Source organism: Dipodomys spectabilis, unplaced genomic scaffold, assembly GCF_019054845.1.
Source record: "Dipodomys spectabilis isolate Male_0828 unplaced genomic scaffold, ASM1905484v1 ptg000043l, whole genome shotgun sequence".
In the NCBI taxonomy this organism is placed as follows: domain Eukaryota; kingdom Metazoa; phylum Chordata; class Mammalia; order Rodentia; family Heteromyidae; genus Dipodomys; species Dipodomys spectabilis.
The window spans coordinates 24,561,013-24,586,223 of NW_024870720.1; the positions used below are offsets into that span (position 1 = coordinate 24,561,013).

General features: G+C 35.4%; 1 protein-coding gene across 1 annotated transcript; it reads right to left on the reverse strand.

Moving 5' to 3' along the window:
* Nucleotides 1-24,948, reverse strand: LOC122106684 (transmembrane protease serine 11G-like). The gene is made up of 10 exons (XM_042678151.1): nucleotides 24,907-24,948; nucleotides 11,868-11,989; nucleotides 10,725-10,843; nucleotides 10,219-10,286; nucleotides 9,522-9,682; nucleotides 9,102-9,140; nucleotides 7,899-8,070; nucleotides 5,461-5,720; nucleotides 1,668-1,810; nucleotides 1-162 (listed from the first exon to the last, which is right to left on the reverse strand). Exons 1-10 carry the CDS (start codon nucleotides 24,912-24,914, stop codon nucleotides 1-3), a joined length of 1,254 nt encoding a protein of 417 aa, XP_042534085.1. The 5' UTR covers nucleotides 24,915-24,948.
* Between the last annotated feature and the right edge of the window lie 263 nt (nucleotides 24,949-25,211).

Below are 25,211 nucleotides of genomic sequence, written 5' to 3' on the forward strand. Positions count from 1 at the left end.
CTAGATGTTAGTTTTAGACTTAATCCAGTCCCGATAATGAGTCACTCTGGTATAAAGTCCAGGCTTGTTTTCTTTTCCACAGCCTATACCCCAGCTTACTATCCCAATAAGATACCAGATATTTCTATCAAGTGTAATAACCAGAGGTCCTCCAGAATCACCCTGCAGAAGAAGAAAACAAAACAGTCACTGTGATGGATCAATTGATGTCAGAATGAGAATCAGTTTCCATTTAGATGTTTAAGAAATCCATATGTTGAGTTGAAATATGTAAAACTAATTCATTTGACTTAGTATTACTATGATAATTGAGTTAATTATTTACTCCTCTGTGTCTTCATCTGGAAGTTTTTGCGATTAAGGCTAAGGTTTTAGTTTTTCTTTGTCTAAACAGAGACCAGAAACTAAACTTAAGTCTAGGAAGTCTCAAATTTTCTTATAAATGATGAAGTCAGTATTCAAGTAAAGAGTCATCTCTAACATTAAGCTCTTCCTAACTCTATTAGATAGAAATAATATCCAGTATTGAATCAAAATCTCACTTTGTTCCACTCATACCAATTAATAGAAAGGCATCCTAGAAATTGCATCAATTGTACACAAGTTATTACTGAAAGGAATTTTCTCTCAAACCAAGGTGGAATCCCTAGTCATAATGAACTGGCTTATGGTTCCTTAATCATGAGAATGTCCTGTATCTTTGACTAAGGTTAAGAAGTATTTTCAATGTACCTTTTCAAAATAAACATATTGCTTTAAAGAAATATAATGTGATCTGGACCTACACTTTTTAAGGTCAAAGCCTTAGAAACTGGAAAAGTGAAACGTTATTGGCTGTGGAAATGTCTGCAGGGTTCATCTCATCATAGCTTTCAGTTAGGAGGGACTGCATAGCTAACTGTTGATTTTATCTGTGCCTTAAAGCATTGATTGAATAGCTTTTTGTCTTGGTTGCTACTTCTTGTTCTTCAATTGGCTACTACTTCCTAGTCTCCAATTAGAGTTCTATTTTGCAACTGAAGACCATTTTCAGATGGGTTAATAGAATGTTAAATAAAGAATATGTCTTGGACTCCTTCACTCCCTCTTTCTACATTTTTTTTGCCCCCATAAATTTATTTCACAGAATCAAGTGAGGTAACATTGGTCTATTGCCAGTGTTATGATTTAGATAGGGAATGTCCCCAAAAGCTTTATTTGTGGAGGATGTGGTTCCCAATTAGTGGGTCCAATCATTAAGAGATAATTTGAACATGAAAGCTCTGACCTAATGGATAGATTAATCCATTCATGGATGCTTGATTTGATGGCATTATTGAAGGTGGTGGGTACCTCTCAACATGGGCCTAGTTGGAGGAGGTAAGTCACTGAAGTCATGTGCTTGGGAGCTATATCTGGTCCTCGGTCCCTTTCTTGGTCCCTCCTCTCTATCACCTGGCCACCATTTGGCTGAGTTGTTCTTTTCCACCAAATGCTCTCTGGCATATGTTAAAACTTACTATACAGTCTAAATGTGATCGAGCATGCCAGCATAACTGAAACTTTTCTTTCCTCCATCTGTTTTTCTCAAGTCTTTGTCAAAAGCAATGAAAGTCTGACTAACACCAGTGGCTAAGTCCAACCCTATTCAACAGTCATTTTTTAAAAAAATTTGCATCTATTCTTACCTCACAAGCATCGTGTTTTCCTGTCAAGAATCCAGCACATATCATACCTGATGATACAGCACCACCATATACATTAACTTGATTACATACATCATTACTTATTATCTCTACTTCAACTTGTCGTAGAGTATTGGGAAAAGGACCTTAGTAAGAAAAAAAATAAATAGGTGAAGAATTTCTACTTTCTTGTTATGATAGCTAATTGTTTTGTCTCACATAAGGCAGAGCAATGGTAAATCATTCATCTTGAGTTAATAGGTTTCTGTACTAGATTACTGTGCTTGGAAACAAGTTACATTTTGGGGGAAGACTTCTATGACAGGTACCATGTCCAGCCCATTTACTCCTACAATCTTATTTGTTCTTGCAGAAACCAAAGGATGGGAGACCTTACCTGCCTAAGAGTCTTGCCATAATTATATAGCTAAATAGAGGAAAATGCTAGATTTAAACTCAGGGTATTCCTCAACAATTAGGAGAATCTGTGCTTCCCCTAGCTGACTTAAGATTACTTTACCTCACCAGCTTTTATAAGAGGAGATTAAGGTATCTCAGGGTTTTGTAAAGAATGTTCAGTATAAAGAAACCCAGTTCTCTGTTTTGAAGCTGATAAATCTACTCACCTAAGACTATGTTGCTCAGAATATATGTTTAACTTCTCTACAGACCTTGAAGATCATCAAGACTATGGTGAATTTGTTCATCTGGGTCATAATCCTCTAGCATTTTTCTATAAATACTATTAGTGAGAGATAAATCTACTCACCTGAGACTATGTTGCTCAGAATATATGTTTAACTTCTCTACAGTCCTTGAAGATCATCAAGACTATGGTGAATTTATTCACCTGGATCATTCCTCTAGCATTTTTCTATGAATACTCTTAGTGAGAGAATCTGCTCTCCAACTTCTCTTTACACAGATTTTTATGCAAGTGAAAGTACTTACATGTCCAAGTATCTCAGATATATATATATATATATATATATATATATATATGTATATATCTGTGTATATATATATATATATATATCTGTATATATCTGTGTGTGTATATATATATATATATGTATATATATATACACTATTTGGGTTATCTAGAAAGGCATTCAGATTTTTATGTTCTCAAGATACAATCAGCTATATCACAATTATTTGTAATTTGTAATTTTGTTTTAGCTAGTTGATATAGGATGCTACTTTTTTTTTTTGGTCAGGATGCTACTTTTAAAGGGTAAAAGTTTATCATACCTTAATCTCAATTTTAAAAAAATTCAGATGTAGCTGGGCACTGGTGCTCATGCCTGTAATCCTAGCTTCTCAGGAGACTGAAATCTGAGGATCATAGTTCAAAGCCAGCTGGGACAGGAAAGGCAGTGAGACTTATCTCCAATTTACCACCTAAAATCTGGAAGTTGAGCTTTGGCTCATAGTGATAGAGCACTAGCCTTGAGCAAAACAGATCAAGAACAGGGCTTCTCCTATTCCATCCTGCAATGTTTGTCTGTTTTGACAAGTAGAAAATGTCAAAAGCTATCTACATATGACTAGATAAGATGAAGTTATGTGAAATGAACCCCAAGATAAGGACACAAGTGGTTTTTTTCTTTCTTGCTATTGTTTCTAATGTATTTATAATGTACCATGTGATTTTATTTTGTTGCTTTGTATGTTCCTCCCCCACGGTATAATCCCTGTTTTCACTGTATTTGATGTTGGTATAATTTGGGGAGAGGAAGGGAAAAAACAAAATGTTTAAATAGGGATACGATACAGGTTGACCCATTGCAACAATGAGATGTACAAGACACTATGTTGAAAAAACAAACTTTACAATTTAGGTGGGGTTGGGGGAGGGGAAAGTGTAGTTGTGGAGGTAGGATAGAAGGGATGGTAGGGGAAAAACAGAGGAGGAGGCAACAATGCTTAATAAGAAATGTACTCATTACCTTGTTCATGTAACTGTAACCCCTCTGTACAGTATTTTCACAATAAAAAACTTATTAATGAAAAAAGAATTAAAAAAAAAGAATAAGGCCCAGGCCTTGAGTTCAAGCTCCATTATCTAAACTTCAAAAACATGCAAGTGCTTACCATATAACAAGATATTTTATACTACCAATAGTTCAGGAAAGAATTTCTAAGAACAGAAAGTTTCAGTTTGCCTACCAGGTAACATTTTTAATTGAATAAATCCTGAAAGGCAAGAAAAGGAAACCTAAGTAGTCCATGTTTCAGTTTTGAAATTCAGAAACCATGCTCAAATATCTATTTGTGGGCTTCAGTTTGAAGTGCTACCTATGTACAGTATTATTTTTGAAAAGTATACAACTATACAACTTGTTAGAGTAGATAGCACACCACACAGTTACCTGCATACTACTGTGCTTTGAAAAGTTCATGATGAAATCTAAAATATGCCAAGACTAATACTAGGTGTTTAATTAAATCTAGGAAAAAAATGCAATGCTTTCCATTTCTACTCTCACCAGAAGTGGTTTTAAAACTTAAAGGTTTAATTTTATTTTTTATTTAATACCATTTCCTATAAAACAATGCCAACACTGATTAAAAAAAACTCTTGGGCTCTAAGTTGAGCACTGGTGGTTTATGCCTATAACCATAGCTACTCAGAAGGTTAAGATTTCAATGATCCCATTTCAAAGCCAGCCTGGGAAGAAAAGTCCAAAAGACTCTACCTCAAATTGAGCAGCATAAAGCTGAGGTAGAAGCATGGCACAACTAATAGAGTATTAGCTGAGCAAGCAAACCAAGCAAGTATGAAAGCCCTGAGTTCTGATTCTGGTACTACTACTAAAAAAAAAATGACAGTGGACCCAATGTCAAATTTTCAAGTAAGAGGTGACACTGTTCAAAAAGAAATGTACTTATTACCTGATTTATGTGACATGTAACCCCTGTGTACATCACTTCTACAATTAAAATTTAAACTTTTTTCAAGTACATTTGGAAAGAAGTGCATTTCTATAATTATCCACTGATAAAGACTGATCAAAAAGGTGCTTTGAGTAAGTCCACATGTAAGATATCAATTCAGATTCAGAGCAAAGAATAAAAATTAGGAATCTGAAGGTAGAACAAACCATATGTAAAAAGTCTAACTGAGAATGTAGACGCTGAGAATTCCTATCAATATTTAAAAGTCTACTCTTTCAGCTTATTGTGAATTATAAAGTGGAGTAAGATGAAATTGCTGTGAACTTTATAAAGTATCAGGCTCAAGAACAGCTTCATAAATACATGAATGAGAGGTACCCCATCCCAATTCCTTATGTATGGCTATTTCTGTTTAGCTGCATAACACATCTCAGCAGCCTGACATTCTTAGTACTTGCAAGTCACATCAAGTGAAATGATAAGCTTTAAGTATTTCTTAAAGAAAAAGTTATCAAGGTTCTAAAATAGTCTATATAACTGGAAACAAATAAGTGGCGCTGTGGCCCAAGTGGTAGAGCACTAGCCTTGAACAGAAGAGCTGAGGGACAGTGCCCAGATCCAGAGTTCAAGCCACATGACTGGCAAAAATTAAAAATAAAAACAAATGGAAACAAATATAGGTATTATGTACTAGTAATAGTTAATACAGTTTTCATAATTCATCATACCTGGTTTTATGTTTGCTTTTTCTGTATCTATTGTAAGATATTAGTATTTCTTCTCATTATATATATATCTATATCTATATATCTGTTTTTCAATTTTGTTGTGTATCTCCATTTGGAAAGAGGTTGAGTCTACCCTTTTTGCTCTATTGTTTTTCTGAGACACTTACCATTGACCTTTGTTGCTCCCCATCCAGTGACAAACACTTTGCTCTTAGGCAAGACTTCCAAAGTAGCCTCTGGGAGGCAGACTCTATGCACATCTTCAGAGAAGAATACAGGCGTGGAGAGTCTCACCACAGCGATGTCATCATCATGCTCGTGGGCGGCATAGTTCTCATGAATAATAATTGACTCCACTCTTCTGCTCATCAGCGGAGGTCTGAGGGTTGTTCCAAAACTGACTGTCCATAGTTTCGGGTTTTTGGAACTGATCATAGAGTAAAAAGAGCACAATGGGGTCATTCTGATTTTTAAGTTGCCCAGAAATCTGAATGGGTGCGGAACATAAATATGGGAGAAGGGCAAATTTTTAAAAGTGATTATTCAAAACTTCCTTCCTAGAGCAATTTTTCTTTTGTCTAGTAGGTAACCAACCCCCTCCACTGTAAGGTGGCTTCAATTATTCTCCTCGAGGTAAGTTTGTATTTTTAAAATCATACAATATTGCCATAATACAGATTCATTGAAGAAAAACATGAGACATATTTACCTGCATATTTTCATTGTGTACTCATACATGCCCATAACCATGCAATTATATATTTATATATGTTCATATGTATATTTGTGTATATTTACATGTGTGTAGCTATGGAGAGAGATAGAAAAATAAAAAGGGAGACACTAAGAAAAATGGAGCCATTTCAAATACATTCTTTTATGCTTCTTTTCCACAGAGCATTTTATCTAATATATTTCCCTCACGCTTTTTTTGTGTGTGTGCCAGTTGTAAGGCTTGAATTCAGGGCCTGAGTACTGGTCTCTGAGCTCTTTTTGTTTTTCAAGGCTAGCACTCTACCACTTGAGTCACAGTTTCTGTTCTAATTTTTTTGTGTGGTAATGAACTGAAGAGTCTCGTGGACTTTCCTGTCCAGGATGGCTTTAATCATGATACTCAGATCTCAGCGTCCCTAGTAGCTAGAATTACAGGTGTGAACCACCAGCACTTGGCTATTTTCCCATTTTATATATACTTCACTAATGTTACTACATCTCTTTTTTTCTTCAAAGGGAATGAATATCAAATTTTCAAAAGGCATACAGAAAATAAAAAATACAGCATCATGGAGGGGATGTGGACAGAAAGGAACCTTACTTCATTGTTGGTGGGAATGTAAACTTGTTCAACCACTTTGGAAAGCAGTATGGAGGTTCCTCAAAAGACTTCACATAGAGCTCCCCTATGACCCAGCAATCCCACTTTTGGGCATTTACCCTAATGTTTACAAACAAGACCACACTAAAGCTACCAGCACAACTATGTTTATTGCAGCATATAAATGTGGTATATATACACAATGGAATTCTATGCCTCCATCAGAAAGAATGACATTGCCCCATTTGTTAGGAAATGGAAAAACTTGGAAAAAATTATATTAAGTGAAGTAAGCCAGGCCCAAAGAAACGTAGGTCCCATGGTTTCCCTTATTTGTATTATCTAGTATATGTATGAGTCAAGCGGAAAAGGTCAGATAATGTGATGTCAGGAAAATGAACCCTTAGATGTGTATTTTAATGTTTTTTTTCTTTCATGCATGTGTTTCTAACACATTTATAAGATTATCTCTTTGTTGCTTTGTATGTCCCTCCCCCACAGTATAACCCCTGCTTTCACTATATTTGATGTCAGTATAACTTGTGGAGGAGATGGTGAAAAACCAGTTGTTTAAGGATACAGGTGGACCTGTTGCAGCAATGAGAAGTACAAGTTGTCATGTCCAAAACGAGCTTTACAACGTTAGTGCGGGGGAGGGGGGGGGGAGGGGGGGAGGGGGGTGAAGGGGGGGAAGGAGAAGGATTGGGATTGGGGGGGAGGGGGGAGGCTGGGAAGGGATGTGAAGGGTAAACAAAGGAGGAGGCTGCAATGCTTGGTAAGAAATGTACGCATTATCCTGCCCATGTAACTGTAACTCCTCTGTACAGTATGTTCACAAATAAAATTAAATTAAATTAAAAAAAATACAGCATCATATGAGGGTGTGAAATCTTTTGCCCACAGGTCCAATGTTCTTCACCCCTGAAAATCTTAGGGTAAATTGCAGGTATGGCTGCTATGTTAGTGGAGTTTTAAAAAATCTATAATATAGCTCAGGAAAATTGGTAAACTTGGCTCAATTTTGGACAGCAGTGGCTTATCCATACTTAAGAAATGAATTGAGATTGCAGCCGAATGTGTTATTGGCTTGAGCTGAAGACAGTCTCTCTAATTATGTCTATTATTCTTCAGTAATTGTCACTTCATCTAGGCCTGTGGACAGTCCTGAGTGGAATCATTCGGAGGCCTAGATGTTCATGAAGAAGATGTTCATGAGAGAGATAAACATGCCTGGATGTGAAGGTGAGAAAAAGAGATGGCACTGGCACCCTTGTGGGTGGCAGGACTTACTTGTCAAAACAGTGAGCAGCAGTCAGGAGCCATTCTTCGCTGATCAGTGATGCACCACACCAATGGCTGCCATCCATCTGAAGGCTGGCTTGCCATGGCCAGGCAGCTTGATCTGCAGTTTTGCCACCAGCAATTCTTTCCATGGGTGGGTACTCCATTCCTAAACCACAACCTGTCACAAAGGAGCAAAATGGTTGCATCATTTATAAATTGTCACTAGGAATGGTCAGCATACCATTAACCAAGAAACACTGATGACAGTCACTTGCCTTTAAAAAGTCTGTTGGAATAAATAGTACACTTAGTGGACTGATGACTATTCATATTGATAGAATATGAGTATTTCTATTATTAAATTAAAACATTTAAAGATTATTCAACACTTTCTTTGGTGTGCTTAAAGCAACTTCCTTTAAGTTTTGTTTTATTCATGTGTCTCTCATGTTCATATGTGAAGCAGTTTAACTCAGTGATATTTGCCATTTTTGAGAGCTAAACATACACTATGTATGGTAGGAAGACATCATTTGTACTGTTTTTAAATGTATTAATTTAGTAAAAATACATTATTACTATAGTTCAAGTATTAATTTCCATATTGGAGTTAATGGATATCATTTACCCCTGAGCCAATTTTTCTACTACAAAATAAGACAAACATAGGTAAATATGGAGCAGGGAGCCAGTGGCTCATGCTTATAATCCCAGCTAATCCGAAGGCCTAGATCTGAGCTCAAGGTTGGAAGCCAGCCAGGAGAGGAAAGTATGGGAGACTTTTATCTCCAACTAACCACCAAACAGCCAGAAGTGAAGCTATGGCTCAAGTGGCACAGTGGTAGCCTTAAACAACAGACAAACAAACAAATAAAACCCTCAGTGACAATACCCAAGTCCTGAGCTCAAGTCCCAGGACTGTACACACAACCCTACGAGAAAAGTAAATTAAAAACAAAAATACACAGATATGGTAAAAGAAGTCACTAATGAAACTTTCTGTGGGGAAGAGAAAAATTGTCCAAGGAATTCATGTAAATATTCCCAGCTAGCAATAATGGTTTCCTGTTTGAAAGATTAAAACAACATATTTATTTAGATAATAATTTAATGTTTAGGAAACACTAAACATGGGAATAGAGAAAGGTCGAATGCTTTGTAGTATTATTCTTTGGTTTATGGTCATCTCAGTGATATCCGTTAACTCACAGCTATTCAGAATGTGCTTTGCTTGTGTTCCATGCATTTCTGGAAAAAATAAAACAAAAATCATTGATAATTGATGCAACTGCTAAAATGTACAATACCATGCCCATAAGATATGATTTTTTTAAGTTCGCTAATACTTTATACAACAAATTAATAAGTTAGTTACACAATTACTTCATATAATAAAATAACTTTTATAAAAGGAAAGAAATCCTAGTGTATTTTGCTAGCCATACCATTCATGTTTCATAATTATTATTATGCTAGCCAAAGGAAAAAAGCTTTGATGTTGATTGTATGATGACTTGTCCATCTTCAAGTTACTATAATCTTTACAACTGAAAAGTGATTTCATTTTGTGGTGAGAGTTTTCTTTCTTATGAAGAATGTTAAAAATCATTAAGAAATAACATTTCTTGCCTCTAAGATGAGGTAATGAAATATCTGTCTTCAAGAAGCTGTTGTTCGATTTCAAATTCTCATGCAAAATATTATCAGCTTGCCATTTAATAGTGTCTGCTTTGACAGATGGAGTTTGAAATAGAAACAATACATCTGTTTTCAAACCTCTATTAGTTGGCCTGAAAAATCAAAAACACCAAACTGAGTGAGATCATAGTCACAGTAATCATTACACTAAATATTACATATAGCTTTAAAAATGCAACATAGGTATTTTATTGGCATGACTTTTCCCCTCTGGATGTACCACCTTGGTGTTATATTTGAATCATTCCTTGCTTATAAAATTCCATCATAATCAAGGAAGGGAAAGTATCTGACAAATGTAGAATTTGGGTTTAAAATAAATAAATAGTTCTGGTCATGAGTTTATATGTGTACCTTTTATATGTGATAGTAAGAATCTTCAATTGACATGCTAAGTACTATAAAATGACACCTAGTAATATTACATTATTACTTATAAATATTCTATTATAAACACTCCATTCAGGAAAATATTAATGTAAGACTACAATATAAAATAATTATATAAAGTCATATAAATTTATTGTGTGGCTGCATTATATAAAATAATTGTATAAATAATTATGTACATTAATGTATTATATGTTATAATTTATGGTATTTTATTATATGAATTAATTAGAATTACCTAAAGTTGACAACATGAGACTTGATGTAATGTTGGCTTAAAATGGATCTTTGAAATATCTGATCTATCTGAGAAAAGAAAAAAATACAATTTTGTTAAGTATGAATTATATATATTTCAATATGTCACAAAGTACTTACGTGAAAACTTTCTATGATATATATTATTTAATGCTTGTTAGTAGTTATCCCTGAAAAGCTCATTTAGGTATAATAACCCTCTTGTTATGAAATCATTCTTATAATAGAATATGAAATTAAAATTTACATGTGCATTGCATATTTTATCTGGGAAGCTTAACATGGATGTAAGTGGACATATTCTCAACTTAGTTATTACCACCCACAAAATTGGAATATGTATTTAGATGTTTCTGACTCCACATGCTGAGATGTCTCTAATTAAATATGTTGCTTCCTATATCAAAGTACTCTGCCATTCCCCTCGACACCTGGGCTGATCAGAATTTCCTGAGTCGGAATGATGCGAGGAAAGCTCTGACTTACCTCAGTGTTAATTTTTTCTTTCAAGGCATAACTAGCTCTTGAGTGTTCTACAGAAAACTCAGGATCATATTCCATACTGGGGATCTGGAAAGAAGCTTGGTAATAGTGAGACCTCTGATCTGGAAGGAAAAATAGAAGCCACTGTTTTCTCTCTAATGTATGAAACTTGTGTAAATATATGAAACAGAGAACATAAAAAACAAACATGTTAGAAAAAAAGAAACTACCACTGGTGAGAAGGTAACTACTCCAAAAATTAATTTGAGGGATCCTCAAAAAAACCATTTTTAAAGTTACCTATATTATGACCTCAACATACCATTCTTGAGTATATATCTGAATGTAAGTAACTTAGTAGCAAGAGATAACATACATAGCCATTTTTACTGCAAGTCTGTTCAAACTGTGGAATCCACCAAGGTACTCAACAACTCAAAAATCTATGGGATACATATATCTTCATAGACTATTTATTAATCATGAAGAAGAACGAAGTTACATCATTTTCATGAAAATAGGTGGCTAGGGAAATCATCATTTTGAGTGAGAAAAGCCAAGCTCAAAAGCCAAATACAATTCATGTTCTTTCTTATTTATGGATTATAGAGCTTAGAATGATGATGATGATGATGCTAGTCATGGAAACAGTTCATGAATGTAAAAGGGGTCAGAGGGAGGATCACATACACATATATGTACAATATATTTACCTATATTCATATCTACTATATGAATATAATATAATGAAACCCAACAAATGCTGTCTGTAAAATGAGGAGGAGGGACGGAAGCAATAGGAATATGTTGGAGAAGATAATTGATTCAGTGTACACTGTGTGCCTAAAAGGAAATAGCGTAATAAAACCCTCTTGTTGCAAATACTGTAGGTATGATTTCACCAAAATACTTTACAGCCAGTGTATTGGGTAATATTATATCACAAAGTATTTTAGCATGTGAAGTTTTTGCTTTGTTCAAAAGGTAATATTATACAAACCACACTAGATTTTTAAATGCTAACAATAATTTTTATGTATAAAGGATTATTATTTCCCAAATGAAGCATGGAATAATTTGAAGATTTTGAAAGAAATTGAAAGGGTCATCAAATTTCCAAAAATAATAAATAAAACACAAACTTACCATATGCTAAAAAATAAATAAGGAGACCAATGATTATTGCTAGAGCCAAAACAACAGCTGTAACAATGAGTGCAATCATCCATGGCTTCAATGTATTTGTTCTACCACCCAGGAGAGCTGGCCTTGGAGAGACAAAATGTATATTAGAAACAAATTGAACACTAGCTGTTGTTTTTGTGTAATTGTACACAAATAACTAGCAGAGGTACAGAAAATTGCTAGGAGACTTTCAGAGGACTAATGATTCCTTTTCTGAAGGAATTGACTGAAAAGTTTTTAAGCTTAAGGATGCTGGATGTATCATTTCACTGTCTTCCTACCTAAATCATCATTCATAAAATGGAGCTTGTTTTGTAACAAAATTCTCATTGAAAAATGATGTGCTTACTTTTTGAATCATTCCATTTCTAACGTAAGAAGCATTATTGTGACTGAGTGATGTCTTAGGAGTATTTCATAAGTGAGAAATTGTGTGAGTAGATTTCCTAAGCCATGTAGATACACTTCAAAGCACATATTCCTTTTCGAAGTATACATTCTTTCCTTTCCCTCCCTCCTTCTTTCCTTGCCTCTCCTCTCCCTTGCTCCTTTTAGTGTTTCCAAGCAAGCACTCTCACACTAGAGCCACACCTCTTCTTTTCCTTTGAATTGGTTTTTCAGTAGGGGCTCAAGGCCCTCCTGTTTCCATTCCTCTAGTAGCTAGCATTATGGATATGTGCTACCACACTGGGCCTAGATTTTTTTTCTTTTTCTTTTTTGTTGGGCGTGGGGCCTGAACTCTGGGCCTGGGCACTGTCCCTCAGCTCTTCAGCTCAAGACTAGCACTCTACCACTTGAGCCACAGCACCACTTCTGGCCTTTTCTGATTATGTGGTGCTGAAGAATTGAACCCAGAGCTTCATGCATGCAAGGCAAGCACTCTACCACTGAGCCGCCCTCCCTGCTCTAGATTATTTTTTAATAAAATATTTTTCTTCCTATCTGCTTTTGTACTAACCTCGTTTTAACATAAAGAGTGCCTGATTTCAGTGGCTGTTCTAGACAGGTAGAAGCATGTACCTCATACATAGTTGGTAAATATTTATCTGCAAAAACAATGTGTCATAGACCATTTGCAAAACAAAACCAGAAAGTTGACTTGGGGATGAACTTCATCCATGACAGGAGAAGGAGACAAGTGATAAAAGGAATTAATATACAATCACAGATTTTATTCTTAAAACTCTCGAAAGGATCAGGCTTTTTCTTTCTTGTCTTCTTTCCCCCTCGCTTCTCCTATCCATATGACCATGAATGTGAGCAGTGACAGAAACCACCCATTCATCATATCAGTCCAGAAAAAGTCTTCACAAACAATCAAAGCATGGTTTTCAAACAGCGTTCTCACTTTCCTCCCTCCCTGAAAGTTCATAAACTATATTATCTCGTTGAAACAAATCTTTGCAGAACATTTTCTTTTGACGTTACAGTCTTTTTCCAAAGAATATCTTAGGTTCTTTTCCCTTGGATAGATATCTTAGCATTTGAGGTTTTGTGTGTATGTGTCCTTTAATCCTGGGAATCAGCATGTTCTCTGACAGAAACTCACTCAGTGACTCAGAGATGAAGAACAATGGGGTTTCTTTCAGTCACAACAGTGACTACAATAGTGAGAAGGTTCTCAAAGAGGTTGTTGAACATGGTGGTTCAAGGTTCAGGCTCTACAGGTGTCCTACCTGAATTCTTTTTTTTTAAATGTATTTGATTGTAAAGATGCTGTATAGAGGGGTTACAGTGACATAAGTAAGGTAATGAGTACATTTCTTTTCAAGCATTGTTACCTCTTCCTTTGTTTATCTCCTACCATCCCTTCCCTCCCTCACCTCCTCCATTCCTTCCTCTCCCAGCCTCCCAAAGTTGTAAAATTCATTTTCAACATAGTGTCTTGTGAGTCTTCTTGTTGCAATGGGTCATCCTCTGTCCTTGTTTCAGCATTTTGTTCTTTACCTTTCCCTTCCCCTCCCCAAATTAGATAAATGTATATACAAGATGCAGGGTACCACAATCAAATACAGTGACAACAGGGAATATTCCATAGGGCGAAGAACGTACTAAAGAAACAAAAGAAAATCACGTTCTTATACCGAGTCCTCCTTGCTGGATCTTAGGCAGTCACTTCTGTGTGCCTTGACTCCTTATCAGTATAGTGGGAATAATAATACTCACCTTGTGGGATTATTACAAATACTAAATGAATTAATGCTGCACATGAAAAGAACACTTAGAACAGTAACTGAAACTCAGTAAAGACTTCAGATTATTACTGTTATTGCTCAGGAAATCTGATTATTCCAAAGCAGCTGAGAAAGGATAAACCTCCACCAAAAGGTTTCTACTTGGTGGAAGGGGTTGCTGGATGGTTGGTGGTGTTGCTCATGAAAGCCCTGGATGTGGGAGCTGCTGTCCAGTACTTTGGAATCTGAAATGATTCTCAACACAGGCTCCTGCTGTTATGGAGAACACCTGTGAGTACAGCAAAGCTCTATTTATCCTCCTCCCATAGATTTTTTTCTAGCATAGATATTTTTTTTCTATACATTCCAAGCTTGGGAGAAGGTCTAGCAAACTCTATTGGACAATCCAATTTCAGAAGCAGTCATTTTGTGCTAACTGAATTCTGGAATATCCTCAAGAAAATCAATTATTGGCCAAAGATATTAAGATGTAGGAAAATATAAAATAAAATAGGTAGCTCATCTCTTTTAGGATATTGTTTCATTGACTAAGGAAGAAAGAATAATGCAGGAAGAAAGTTGTCATATATTAGTAGATGATGGGCTTGTAATTCATCATGACTTGTCTTATTAGTGATACTGATAATCAATCTCATTTTACCAGCAGATACAATGAGACTTTCATAAAATTGGTGATTAAGGCACAAATATTAAAAGTTATCTAAGAGATAAAATGAGGCTTCTTTTTTGTTTTGTATTTCTTTGTGCTCTGATATGTCGTAAGTCTTGCTTTCATAAACCCACATTATGTAAATATGAAAGACAAAATGTTTTGTAACTGGAAAGTTGAGTCATACTACAGTTAAAATGTGTTTAAAATAACTTTTTTTAGTAGTAAGAGTTCAGAAGGGGATAAGGAAGGTCAGTGAGTACTATTTATTTTTCAATGATTTATAAACCAATGTAAATTTACTTATTTTTCTGTGAGAAACATTACCTTGAAGGAAATTTTAGATTATTGAGACAATTAAAAACTGATAGCAATTATCATTTGCCATTGATCAAGACTCTTGAAGACAATTGCCCAGAACAATTCTTCTCCACTAGTTTTGACAATTCTGCTTTAGAGTTCTCTTGTTTTGACAAAAATTACAAATATTTAAGGTAAATGTTATGACAAGGCAATCCATTGTGACATTTTACAATTGAGCTTGTCACTTCTCAGAACTGCTATTTCTCATTTTGTAAGTATGAACTTTCTCAGCAATTTCCATTTTGTGTGCCTATCTCTGTTGAAGATATTTAACATTTACTTCTGCAATTTCAAATATAAAATATTTTACCACTTACTGCAGACATTAGATTTATTGGGCTGCATCTTATTTTATATATTGAGTATTATCATATTTAAGAAAGATGTTTGAATATATAAGGAAAAATAAGGGAATTTTAACAGGATATTTTAGCCTTCTTCAGCCAATCCTGTGCATATCACATAAAGATGAACAGAAAATGAACAGTATATTTACCATTTTATTTTTTATCAGAATTTGGTCAGAATAGCTATACTAGCTGTCTGAGAGCATGTACATGTAGAAGAAAGAGCCTGGTTTATATTTGGACTGAATTCTTATACACTTTATAAAGTTATTTGATCTAGTTCACTTATTGGAGCTTGAGTTGCTTAGTCTGTAAAACTGAGACAACCTCTACATTATTATTTTGAAAAATAAAGGTAGAAGAAGTACTCAATCAATGTTAGCAGTATCATATTGAGTTCAACAATATGATCTTGCAGAACAAAATGAAGCTATTAAAAATGTAAGCAGTTGATATCTCCTTCATCAAGACAGTTGAACCCCACATAGAAGTCATTCCCATTAGGAAGTTCCTGATTATCGTTTTTTTCTGATGATCTTTTTAATCAAAGGATCTCTGGCTACAAAATTCTCTTCTCCCACTTTCAAACTTCCCTAGAAAATACTTTACTGTAATATACTCTCCATTATATTCCTTTAACTAAATACAAATGTCATTTGGATATATCAGGTAGGCTACCTTACTTCTTGAGGCTCTTTCTACCTGTGTTTAATGCATTTTCTGTTGCTTTTTTAAAAAAGCTTATTAAGAGTGATTTTTAGAGCAGTCTCTAACTCAAGGTTGTACCATTGTTTTCATGGAGGATTTAGAAAACAAAGAGTAAAATAAAGTTACTCTGATAATTAATAGCTTTCACTTATATAGAACTCTACAGTTTTAAATGCATATGTTCCTTAATGAGATTTACCCAACATCTATGTGAGTTTCTTCTGCTCGATAAGAAATGTACTCATTACCTTGCCCATGTAATTGTAACCCCTCTGTACAGTATTTTCCCAATACAAAGTTAAAATAAATAAATAAAAAGAAATTTTATGCCCATTTTTCAATGCAGGGTACTGAGGCTAGAGAGATTTCTCTAAGAACTTGAAATAATGCTGTGTTCAATATATCTTAGTGTCTTCTGTTATCAATATTTCCTCTATGTAGTATAGATTTTAATGCAGGATTACTGCACCCATGACGATGGCATGTATTAAAAAAACAGAACTTAAGGATAAAGAATACATTTTACAGAGAAGAAGCACACTGTGAGATCGAATTTTATTATTTCTATACAAGGTCTAGCAACTCTGGAAAAACTTCAAGATGTATAAAAGTAGTACTTAACTACAACTAAGAGCATTACTAGTAGGTGGAGTTGCCATGGGAACTAAGGGCTTACTGGGGAGCTGTCCATCAGACAGTAAAAAAGCACATTGGGTCACAGGATGCATGCCTCAAGAGAGTGAAGACATGGACTGACCTATGACTTTCTAGGTGCCTGAAAGGAGGCAAAGGCTAGGATATAATCATTTCTCTTGAGGAAGCTAAAGCATTTAGGTATGAAGAGTTATTAAGTCTGTTCTTAGGTAGCTGAATAGGAGTCCAAGTCGCCAAGATCCTTGGCTCTCAGCATCTTGAGTAGCTAGGATTACAGGCACGAGCACCCAGGCTATTTTGATAGTTTTACAATTGTAAAAGCTACTCAGTAAATATTCTGACTTTGTGAGGGGAGTTGAGTATAGAACGTGTTTGAACAATCATTACAAAAACTATTACTTTCACTCATATAAATCCATTTTTCATATAGGTAAAAAGTGTTTATATATTGATTGATAAGGTCACATGGTTCAACCTGTTATATGGAGGGACTTGGACAACTACACATCTGCTTGAGAATGTGGATGGATGTGGGTAGATTTGTTGCTTTGATATGAGGAAGTTAAAGAAATTCTCATCTAATCAAACATTTTGTTTTTGTTAATTAATAGAAGATGAGAGCCAGGCTCCTGTGGCTCATGCCTGTAATCCTAGCTACTCAGCAGGCTGAGATCTGAGGATCACGGTTTAAAGCCAGCCCAGGCACAAAAGTCTGTGAGACTCTTATCTCCAACAAAACACTCAGAAAAACTGGAAGTGGTGCTGTGGCTCAAGTGGTAGAGCACTCGACTTGCCTTGAGGGACAGGGCCCAGGCCCAGAGTTCAAGCCCTTTGACCACCACCACCACCAACAACAACAAAAATAGAAGATGAGAAGGCAGATGATAAGAATGGGAAATTTGGGGAAGCTGGAGAAGTTAGAACTGTTATTGTAGAAAATGGTCCAAATGATCACAAATAAGGCCATACTAAAGCTACCAGACAAATATGTTTATTGCTGCATTATTCACCATAGCTAAGATATAGAACCAACCCAGATGCCCCTCAGTAAGTGAAAGGATTGAGAAAATGTGATGTAAATATATATATATAAATGAAATTTTATGTTTCCATCAGAAAGAATAACACTACCCTATTTGTAAGGAAATGGAAAGACTTAGAAAAAATCATATTAAGTGCAATAAGCCAGACCCGAAGAAATATAGGTCCCATGGTTTCCCTTATTTGCAATAATTAGTATACATCTAGGATAATCTTAGTAGATGAGCAGAATAGCTCAATAGCTATATACATATGACCATATGAGATGATGCTAAATGAAATGAACTCCAAAACAAGGACAGAAGAGGTTTTTCTTTGTTGTTTTTAATGTACTGTGTGATTCCTTGTTTCTTTTGTGTGTTTTTCCCCCTATGGTTTATCCCCTGAGGTCACTGTATTTGATTATGGTACCCTGGGTATTGAATATACATTTATCTGAATTAGGGAAGGGAAGTAGAACAATAGAATGGTGAGACAAAGGACAAGCAGGGAACCAATGCAACAACGACAATCACAAGACAATATGTTGGAAATGATATGTACAACTTGGGGAACGATGGGGGGAAAGGGAAAGAAGGAGAAAAATGAAGGAAAGTGTAACAAGTTTGACAAGAAATGTACTTATTACATTACTTACGTTACTGCAACCCCTCTGTACATTACCTTGACAATAAAAAAAAGAAAAGAAAAAGAAAATAGGCAATGGTGGTATACAGATACCAGAGTGGAATGGGTAAATTCTTTATATACTTGTCTGGTGGTTGTTGGAGGGTGGCTCAGTGCTAGAGTGCTTACCTTGCATGCATGAGGCCCTGGGTTCGATTCCTCAGCACCACATATGCAAAAAAGCCAGAAGTGGTGCTGTGGTAGAGTGCTAGCCTTGAGCTGAACTGCTGAGGGACAATGCCCAGGCCCTACGACCCGCCAAAAAAAAAAAAATTGTATGGTAGTACTAGAAGAGGCACCCCATGTTTCACATAATTCTATTTCCCCTAGAAAAGATAAAGGGCAAAGGTATTGCTAAAATATTCATTTAGACAGGTGTGGGGGTCCAAAAGTATAATTCCAGCACTCAGAAGGTACAGCTAGGTAGATCACAAGTTCTAGATTGGCCTGTCTCAGATAAAACAAATAAACCAAAACCAGAATACAATGTAAAACAAGATTTGGCCTGCTTGTTGGCCCATGCCTTCAATCTCAGTACTTGAAAGGCTAGCAGGCTCTATTATGAGTTCAAGACCAGCTTAGGTTACACAAATGAGACTTTGTCTCAAACCCTCCCCCCCACAAAATTGCAATATTAAATATATGTTTGAGAACCCTGATGAATTAGAAGAAAGATTTTAAGGAGGAAGTTTAGAATAGTAGTAGAAGTATAAAGTTATGATTCATATAGAATCATAACCCTGCAATGACAAATCCAGGGTGTGGACAGGAGAGTAGTATTTGAAGAGAAAATCACACAGATGAGAATATCAAGGAAATAAATAACTAGGGAATTCAACATCTATCACGAACACACTGATGTTACCTGGGGTAAACGTGGGATGTGATGTAAAAAAGGAGATAGAGAAGTGCAAAAGACAGTGATTGAAAACGGGCATTCTCATGGGAGTTGTAAGGATAGACCTGAAGGAAGCAAGAAGGTGGAAAATGGAACTATGTGAACCTTAAAGAAACAAGACAATTTCATAAGCCCAACTAAACTCCTAACCATGAAGTGTCCTAGAATATGAGGAGATAAATGACCTTTATTTAAGATGGCCATAGTGAATCATATTGCTGAGGGAAGAATTATATTTTAATTTACTAGGGAGATTGTAGAATATAGCTAATGAAAGTTGTAGGCTGTAGAGTACTTTTTAAATATTAAGGCAGTGTTTCAGAAATTTTGAAAATGCACAGAAAAGAATTTACCTTTAGGCAATAGTTATTTTTTTTCTTAAGCAGAGTAGGTTTATTCGTAATCAAAAGAAACAGTGAAAGGATGAATGAGAATGATTCCTTGTGCAAGATGTTCCAGTGCCAGGTGTCCACCCATGTCCACAGTTTCTCTCTTGGACGTGTGTGTGTATGTGTGTGTGTGTGTGTGTGTGTGTGTGTGTACAGAGGGGGGGCTCCTTTCTTTCTCCCCTACAGTGTATGTCTAATCTTATTGATTGAGAGGTGGACATATGCTTAAGGAGTCTCATGATTGGTCCTCTCTCTCTATCTCTCTGTCTCTCTCTGTCTCTGTCTCTCTCATGCGCTGATACTGGGGCTTGAACTCAGGGCCTGGGCACTGTCCCTGAGCTTCTTTTGCTCAAGGCTAGCACTCTCCACTCTTTTTTTTTATTGTGAAAATACTGTACAGAGGGGTTACAATTACATGGGCAAGATAATGAGTACATTTCTTATCAAACATTGTAGCCTCCTCCTTTGTTTCCCCATCCCATCTAATCTTCCCCCAGCCCTCCCCCCCACCCAACCCTCCTCCCCCCACTACCAAAGTTGTAAAGTTCGTTTTCAACATAATGACAGAGACCCTGAAACACAACAAATCAAAGGAAGGTTGGACAAATGGGATTGCATGAAATTGCAGAGCTTCTGCATGGCAAAGGACATAGCTACCAAGATCAATAGAAAGCCCACGGATTGGGAGAAGATCTTCACTAGCCATACAACGGACAAGGGTCTCATATCTAAAATATACTTGGAACTCAAAAAATTAAATCCCCCAACAACAAATCTTCAAAGAAACAACTGCCCAATAAATAAGTGGGCTAAAGACTTAAAGAGAAACTTCTCTGAGGAGGAAAGAAGGATGGCCAATAGACACATGAAGAAATGCTCAACCTCCCTAGCCATAAAAGAAATGCAAATCAAAACAACATTGAGATACCACCTCACTCTAGTTAGAATGGCTAAAATCAAGAATTCTAACAACAATAGATGCTGGAGGGGATGTGGACAGAAGGGAACCTTACTGCATTGTTGGTGGGAGTGTAAACTTTTTCAACCACTTTGGAAAGCAGTATGGAGGTCCTCAAAAGACTCCACATAGAGCTCCCCTGTGACCCAGCAATCCCACTTTTGGGCATTTACCCAAATGTTCACAAACAAGACCATGCTAAAGCTACCAGCACGACTATGTTTATTGCAACCTTATTTACCATAGCTAAGATCTGGAAGCAACCCAGATGTCCCTCAGTAGATTAATGGATCAAGAAAATGTGGTATATATACACAATGGACTTCTATGCCTCCAGGTTGGCTTTTAACGGCAATCTTCAAATCTAGCCTTCTGAGTCTCTAGGATCACAGAACATAAACCACAAGTACCCATATATGACTAATTCTCTTAAGTGAATGATCTTAAATATATAAAAAGATGCCTATTATTGGCAATAATGCTTCAAATATATTACACAAGCAATACTGACTTCAGTATGTGTTGGGAAAAATTTTAAAATAGAATGCATTTGAAGATCCTTATGGTCTTTTTCTAGAAATGTATCTAATTATAAATTAATAGAAATCTGTTTGTGTTTCAAATCTTATCTAAAACTCCTTACATGATTAAAAATATGAATGTAGGTGGGTACAGGTGGCTCACACCTGCAATCCTAGCTACTCAGGAGACTGAGATGTGAAGATTGCAGTACAAAGACACTCTGAGAAGGAAAGTCCATGTGATTCTCGTGTCCAAGTAAGCATCAAAAAGGTAGAAGAGGCTCAAGTGTTTTAGACTTGAGTAAAAAACAGCACAAGAACAGTGCCCAGGCCCCAAGTTCAAGCTCCAGGATGCATAAGCAAAATTGTGAATGCATATATAATATACATGTTATATATATGCATACATCTGTAAATGTGTATATGTTCTCATAAAGCTTTAATTAAGTTTTTAATGAAAGACAAGAGAAGCCTCTCACTGAAATGATAAATTTGGTCTCCAAATGAGAATTATTAGACTTTGTTTTCTATATTGATATGATTTTATTTGACAGAACCCTTTAATTCATACTATTATAAAACCAAAACTTGACTTTAACAACCTCTGTGGGAAATGAATTAAAATCCACTGATAGGTATTATTACAGGGAGAGACTAGAATTTCCGTGCGAAACAAAGAGAATTGTAAAGTTACTCAGAACGTTAGTGTAAGAATAAGATCATCTTAAGAATCTATTTTATAATTATTCATTTTTAGGGATACAAATGAGAATTAAATACTAAAAATATATTTACACTTACTAGAAAAGTAAAATATTTCTGTCTAACAGTTTGTAAAACTGGAGTTAAACACAGATGACCTAGATGACCAGGAACTGATGAGATTTTGATTAGAAGTGAGTTGGTCCTTAATAAATTGAAACAATTAAGTGATTCAATTCACAAATGTGGTAAGCATCATATTGAATAATGGCATGTACAATGAAGAAATAGATACATTTTCTTCACGTCACTCACTGGTAACAACAAAATAAAGATCTATTTATGTTTCAAAGCAGAGAAAGCTCTCAGGCGTTGACTGATAGATTAGAGAAGGCTTTCCTGCACTTCCTACATCCATTCCTTCTGAGCCACAAAGCCAATAAAATGCCACAAAGTATTAAATAGTTGGCATAACAGTTATCTATTAATTTTTGTTTGTTTGTGTGCTGTCATGGGGCTTGAACGCGGGACCAGGCACTGTTCCTGAGCAATTTTTGCTCAAGACTAGAGCTCTACCACTCGAGTCACAGATCCACTGCTAGCTTTTTGGTAGTTAACTGGAGATGAGAGTCTCAGTGACTTTCTTTCCTTGGATTGGCTTCAAACTGTGATTCTTAGCCCTCAGCCAGCCCGTGAGTAGCTAGGATAACAGATGTGAGCCACCCGTGTCCAGCTCCATATGGGTTATCTGAACAGAGAACGAGACTTTGAAATTTTGAGTGTAGAGGGGACAATTTTGAAACTCTTGTAAATGGGAGTTAGCAGGAAGGTAAAAATCTAAGTAGCTTCTTAACCTTTTGATTATTTTACCAGTTTCTCTCCTTCAGTGTCACTATCACTTGTTTTCTTAAACTTGAAGGTGGATTTATCTTGCCTTTACTATACTAGAGAATTATATAATCTAATAGGAACTTATTTGTTTGTTTTTGTGTTGGCACTAAGGCTTGTGCTCAGGACCTCATGCTCTTGGCCTTTTCCCTCAAGGCTGACATTCTATGATTTGAGTCACACCTCTTCTTTCTTACTTATCTATTTAATTTATTTATACAGTACTGAGGATTCAACTCGGTCCTCACCCATGCTTGGCAGGCATTCTACCACTTGAGGCATGGCTTCAGCTCCTTTTTGCCTGGATTATTTTTGAAGTAGAGTCTCACTTTATGTCCAGGTCAATCTGGGCAATGATTGTTCTACCCTGAGTTTAGCGGCTTGGCAGGTTTTTGTCTCTGCACCCATCCATTGTGCTTCCTCTATAGCAGGAATACCAGGTTGAGGTCACTTGTGCCTAGGCCTTGGTTGAGATGGAGTCTTAGGAACATTTTTTATGCCTAGTTCATAGGCTAGCCTCATACTGAGATTCCCCCATTTCTGCTTCCCAAATAGCTAGGTTTACAGGTTTACATAACTGTGCCTGGCAACATTTTAAAAATCGTGTGTGTTAATTATACAAAGGGATTTTATTACAGTATTTCTATATACTCATATAGAACATTTGACCAAATCCACTTTATTATTCTTTCTGATATTTAATCTTAATAAAAATTTCATTCAAACTTTATGCTTTATGATACCAAGAATGCTTTCTGGCAAATAATAGCCATTAAATAAATGCCAAAATATTAATGAAATCAAGATTAAAAATGAGTTTCACTGAACTGTTTTTGTTGGAATGACATCAACTTTTTCCTCTAGACTGAAAATGTTTAAATAATGATATTAAGATATATTAATAATCTACTTCTGTTATAACTTATTTTTGAAGTAAATCTTAATGTGTACCAGTTCTATAAATAGGACCAATTGAATAAAAAAAGAGAAAGAAAAAAGAAAAAAAGACCAAAAAAGTTTTGTTTTGTTAGTTTGTAATTTAGCAAACCAACACTTAATTATGGTTATAATGTAAGCAAGGTAGAAAGGGGACCATTTTGAAAGATTGTAAATGGATAACTTTATTAGAGCAATTATGATCTAGAAATCCACTCATGTTTAATTGAATTTCATAAATAAATATCCAGTTACTGTTGACAAAATAAAAGGTTCAACCTTAATCATTGCTATTAGAAAAGTTTATTAGAAAATATCCTCATTGTTTTGATAGTTTTTTCTCATTCACTTCATACAGTAGATGAAGAATTAATGTCTGACAATGGCACAAACAGTCCAAAATACAGAATATCTCAGATATGATAGTGGGAACTAAAAATTGTTTAGAATTACTTACTTAAAATTACTTTCACATCCAGCAAAATACAAAAAGTCTTATAGTCACTTATTTGCTACTCTCTATTATATGCTTAAATAGAAATTGTTTTATGTTGCCTGTATTATTTCTTAAGGCAAAGCATTTCTCCAAGGACATTAAAATTCTCACTCATGTTTCTGAGTTTTAGTCATATTTACTGACATCAAAAAGGGATATTAAAATTCAGTGCTTCCTCTATAACTTAAGTATTTTCTTTCTTTTTAATGTATCAATTTATAGCATAACTTATAGCAACATTATACATTCCAAAGTATTAAATGAGGATGAGAAATTGCTTTTTTCCTCATCTTATTTCTGTTTTTCCTCCCATCTACTATGATCTGATTCTCACATAAAACTTCCCAATTGAAATACAACATTAGATTAAATTTTCAATTAATCCAACATTAAAATTTTAAAACCCCAAATATAAAATTATTAACATGGTTTTCTGAGACAGAACATTATTATTACTAGATAACTGTTAGCTAAAAAAGTAAAAGTAGAGAAGATTCTTAGATTTCCAAGTCAGAATTGTTTCCAATTTGCTATTTGGAAGCCCAAATACAAAATAAATCTTTCAAACATGAAATAAAATTAAACTTACTGATACATCACACACTTCCGAGACTAGAAATTCTCCCACCTCCTCAGTCCTGCTTTGTGATTTCTTGTCAAATGATCAGACTCCCGAGTATTCTTTCAGACTTGTAAGCTGACTAAAGTGAAGAACATTTAAGGATTAAAGAGGAACTTGTTGAGCAGGTTGGGATGGGTAAATGTTAACTCACAATCTGGTTTGAGTTAAGGAATCTCTCGATAAGTCCTTGTTTCAGGAAATAAAAATTTCCTGGTTGTGGCTAATTAAAATTAAGTGAAAAATAATGTCAAGTCCCAAACTTAAGCCACACC

Bases quoted from the DNA above. Each gene is read 5' to 3' on its own strand.
- LOC122106684 (XM_042678151.1), bottom strand. The intron at 9,141-9,521 runs GCAAGAAATGTT...TATTTTTTCCAG, and splicing joins TTCATTACCTCATCTTAGAG to AAATGCATGGAACACAAGCA. The intron at 1,811-5,460 runs GTAAGTGTCTCA...TTTCTTACTAAG, and splicing joins GGGAGCAACAAAGGTCAATG to GTCCTTTTCCCAATACTCTA.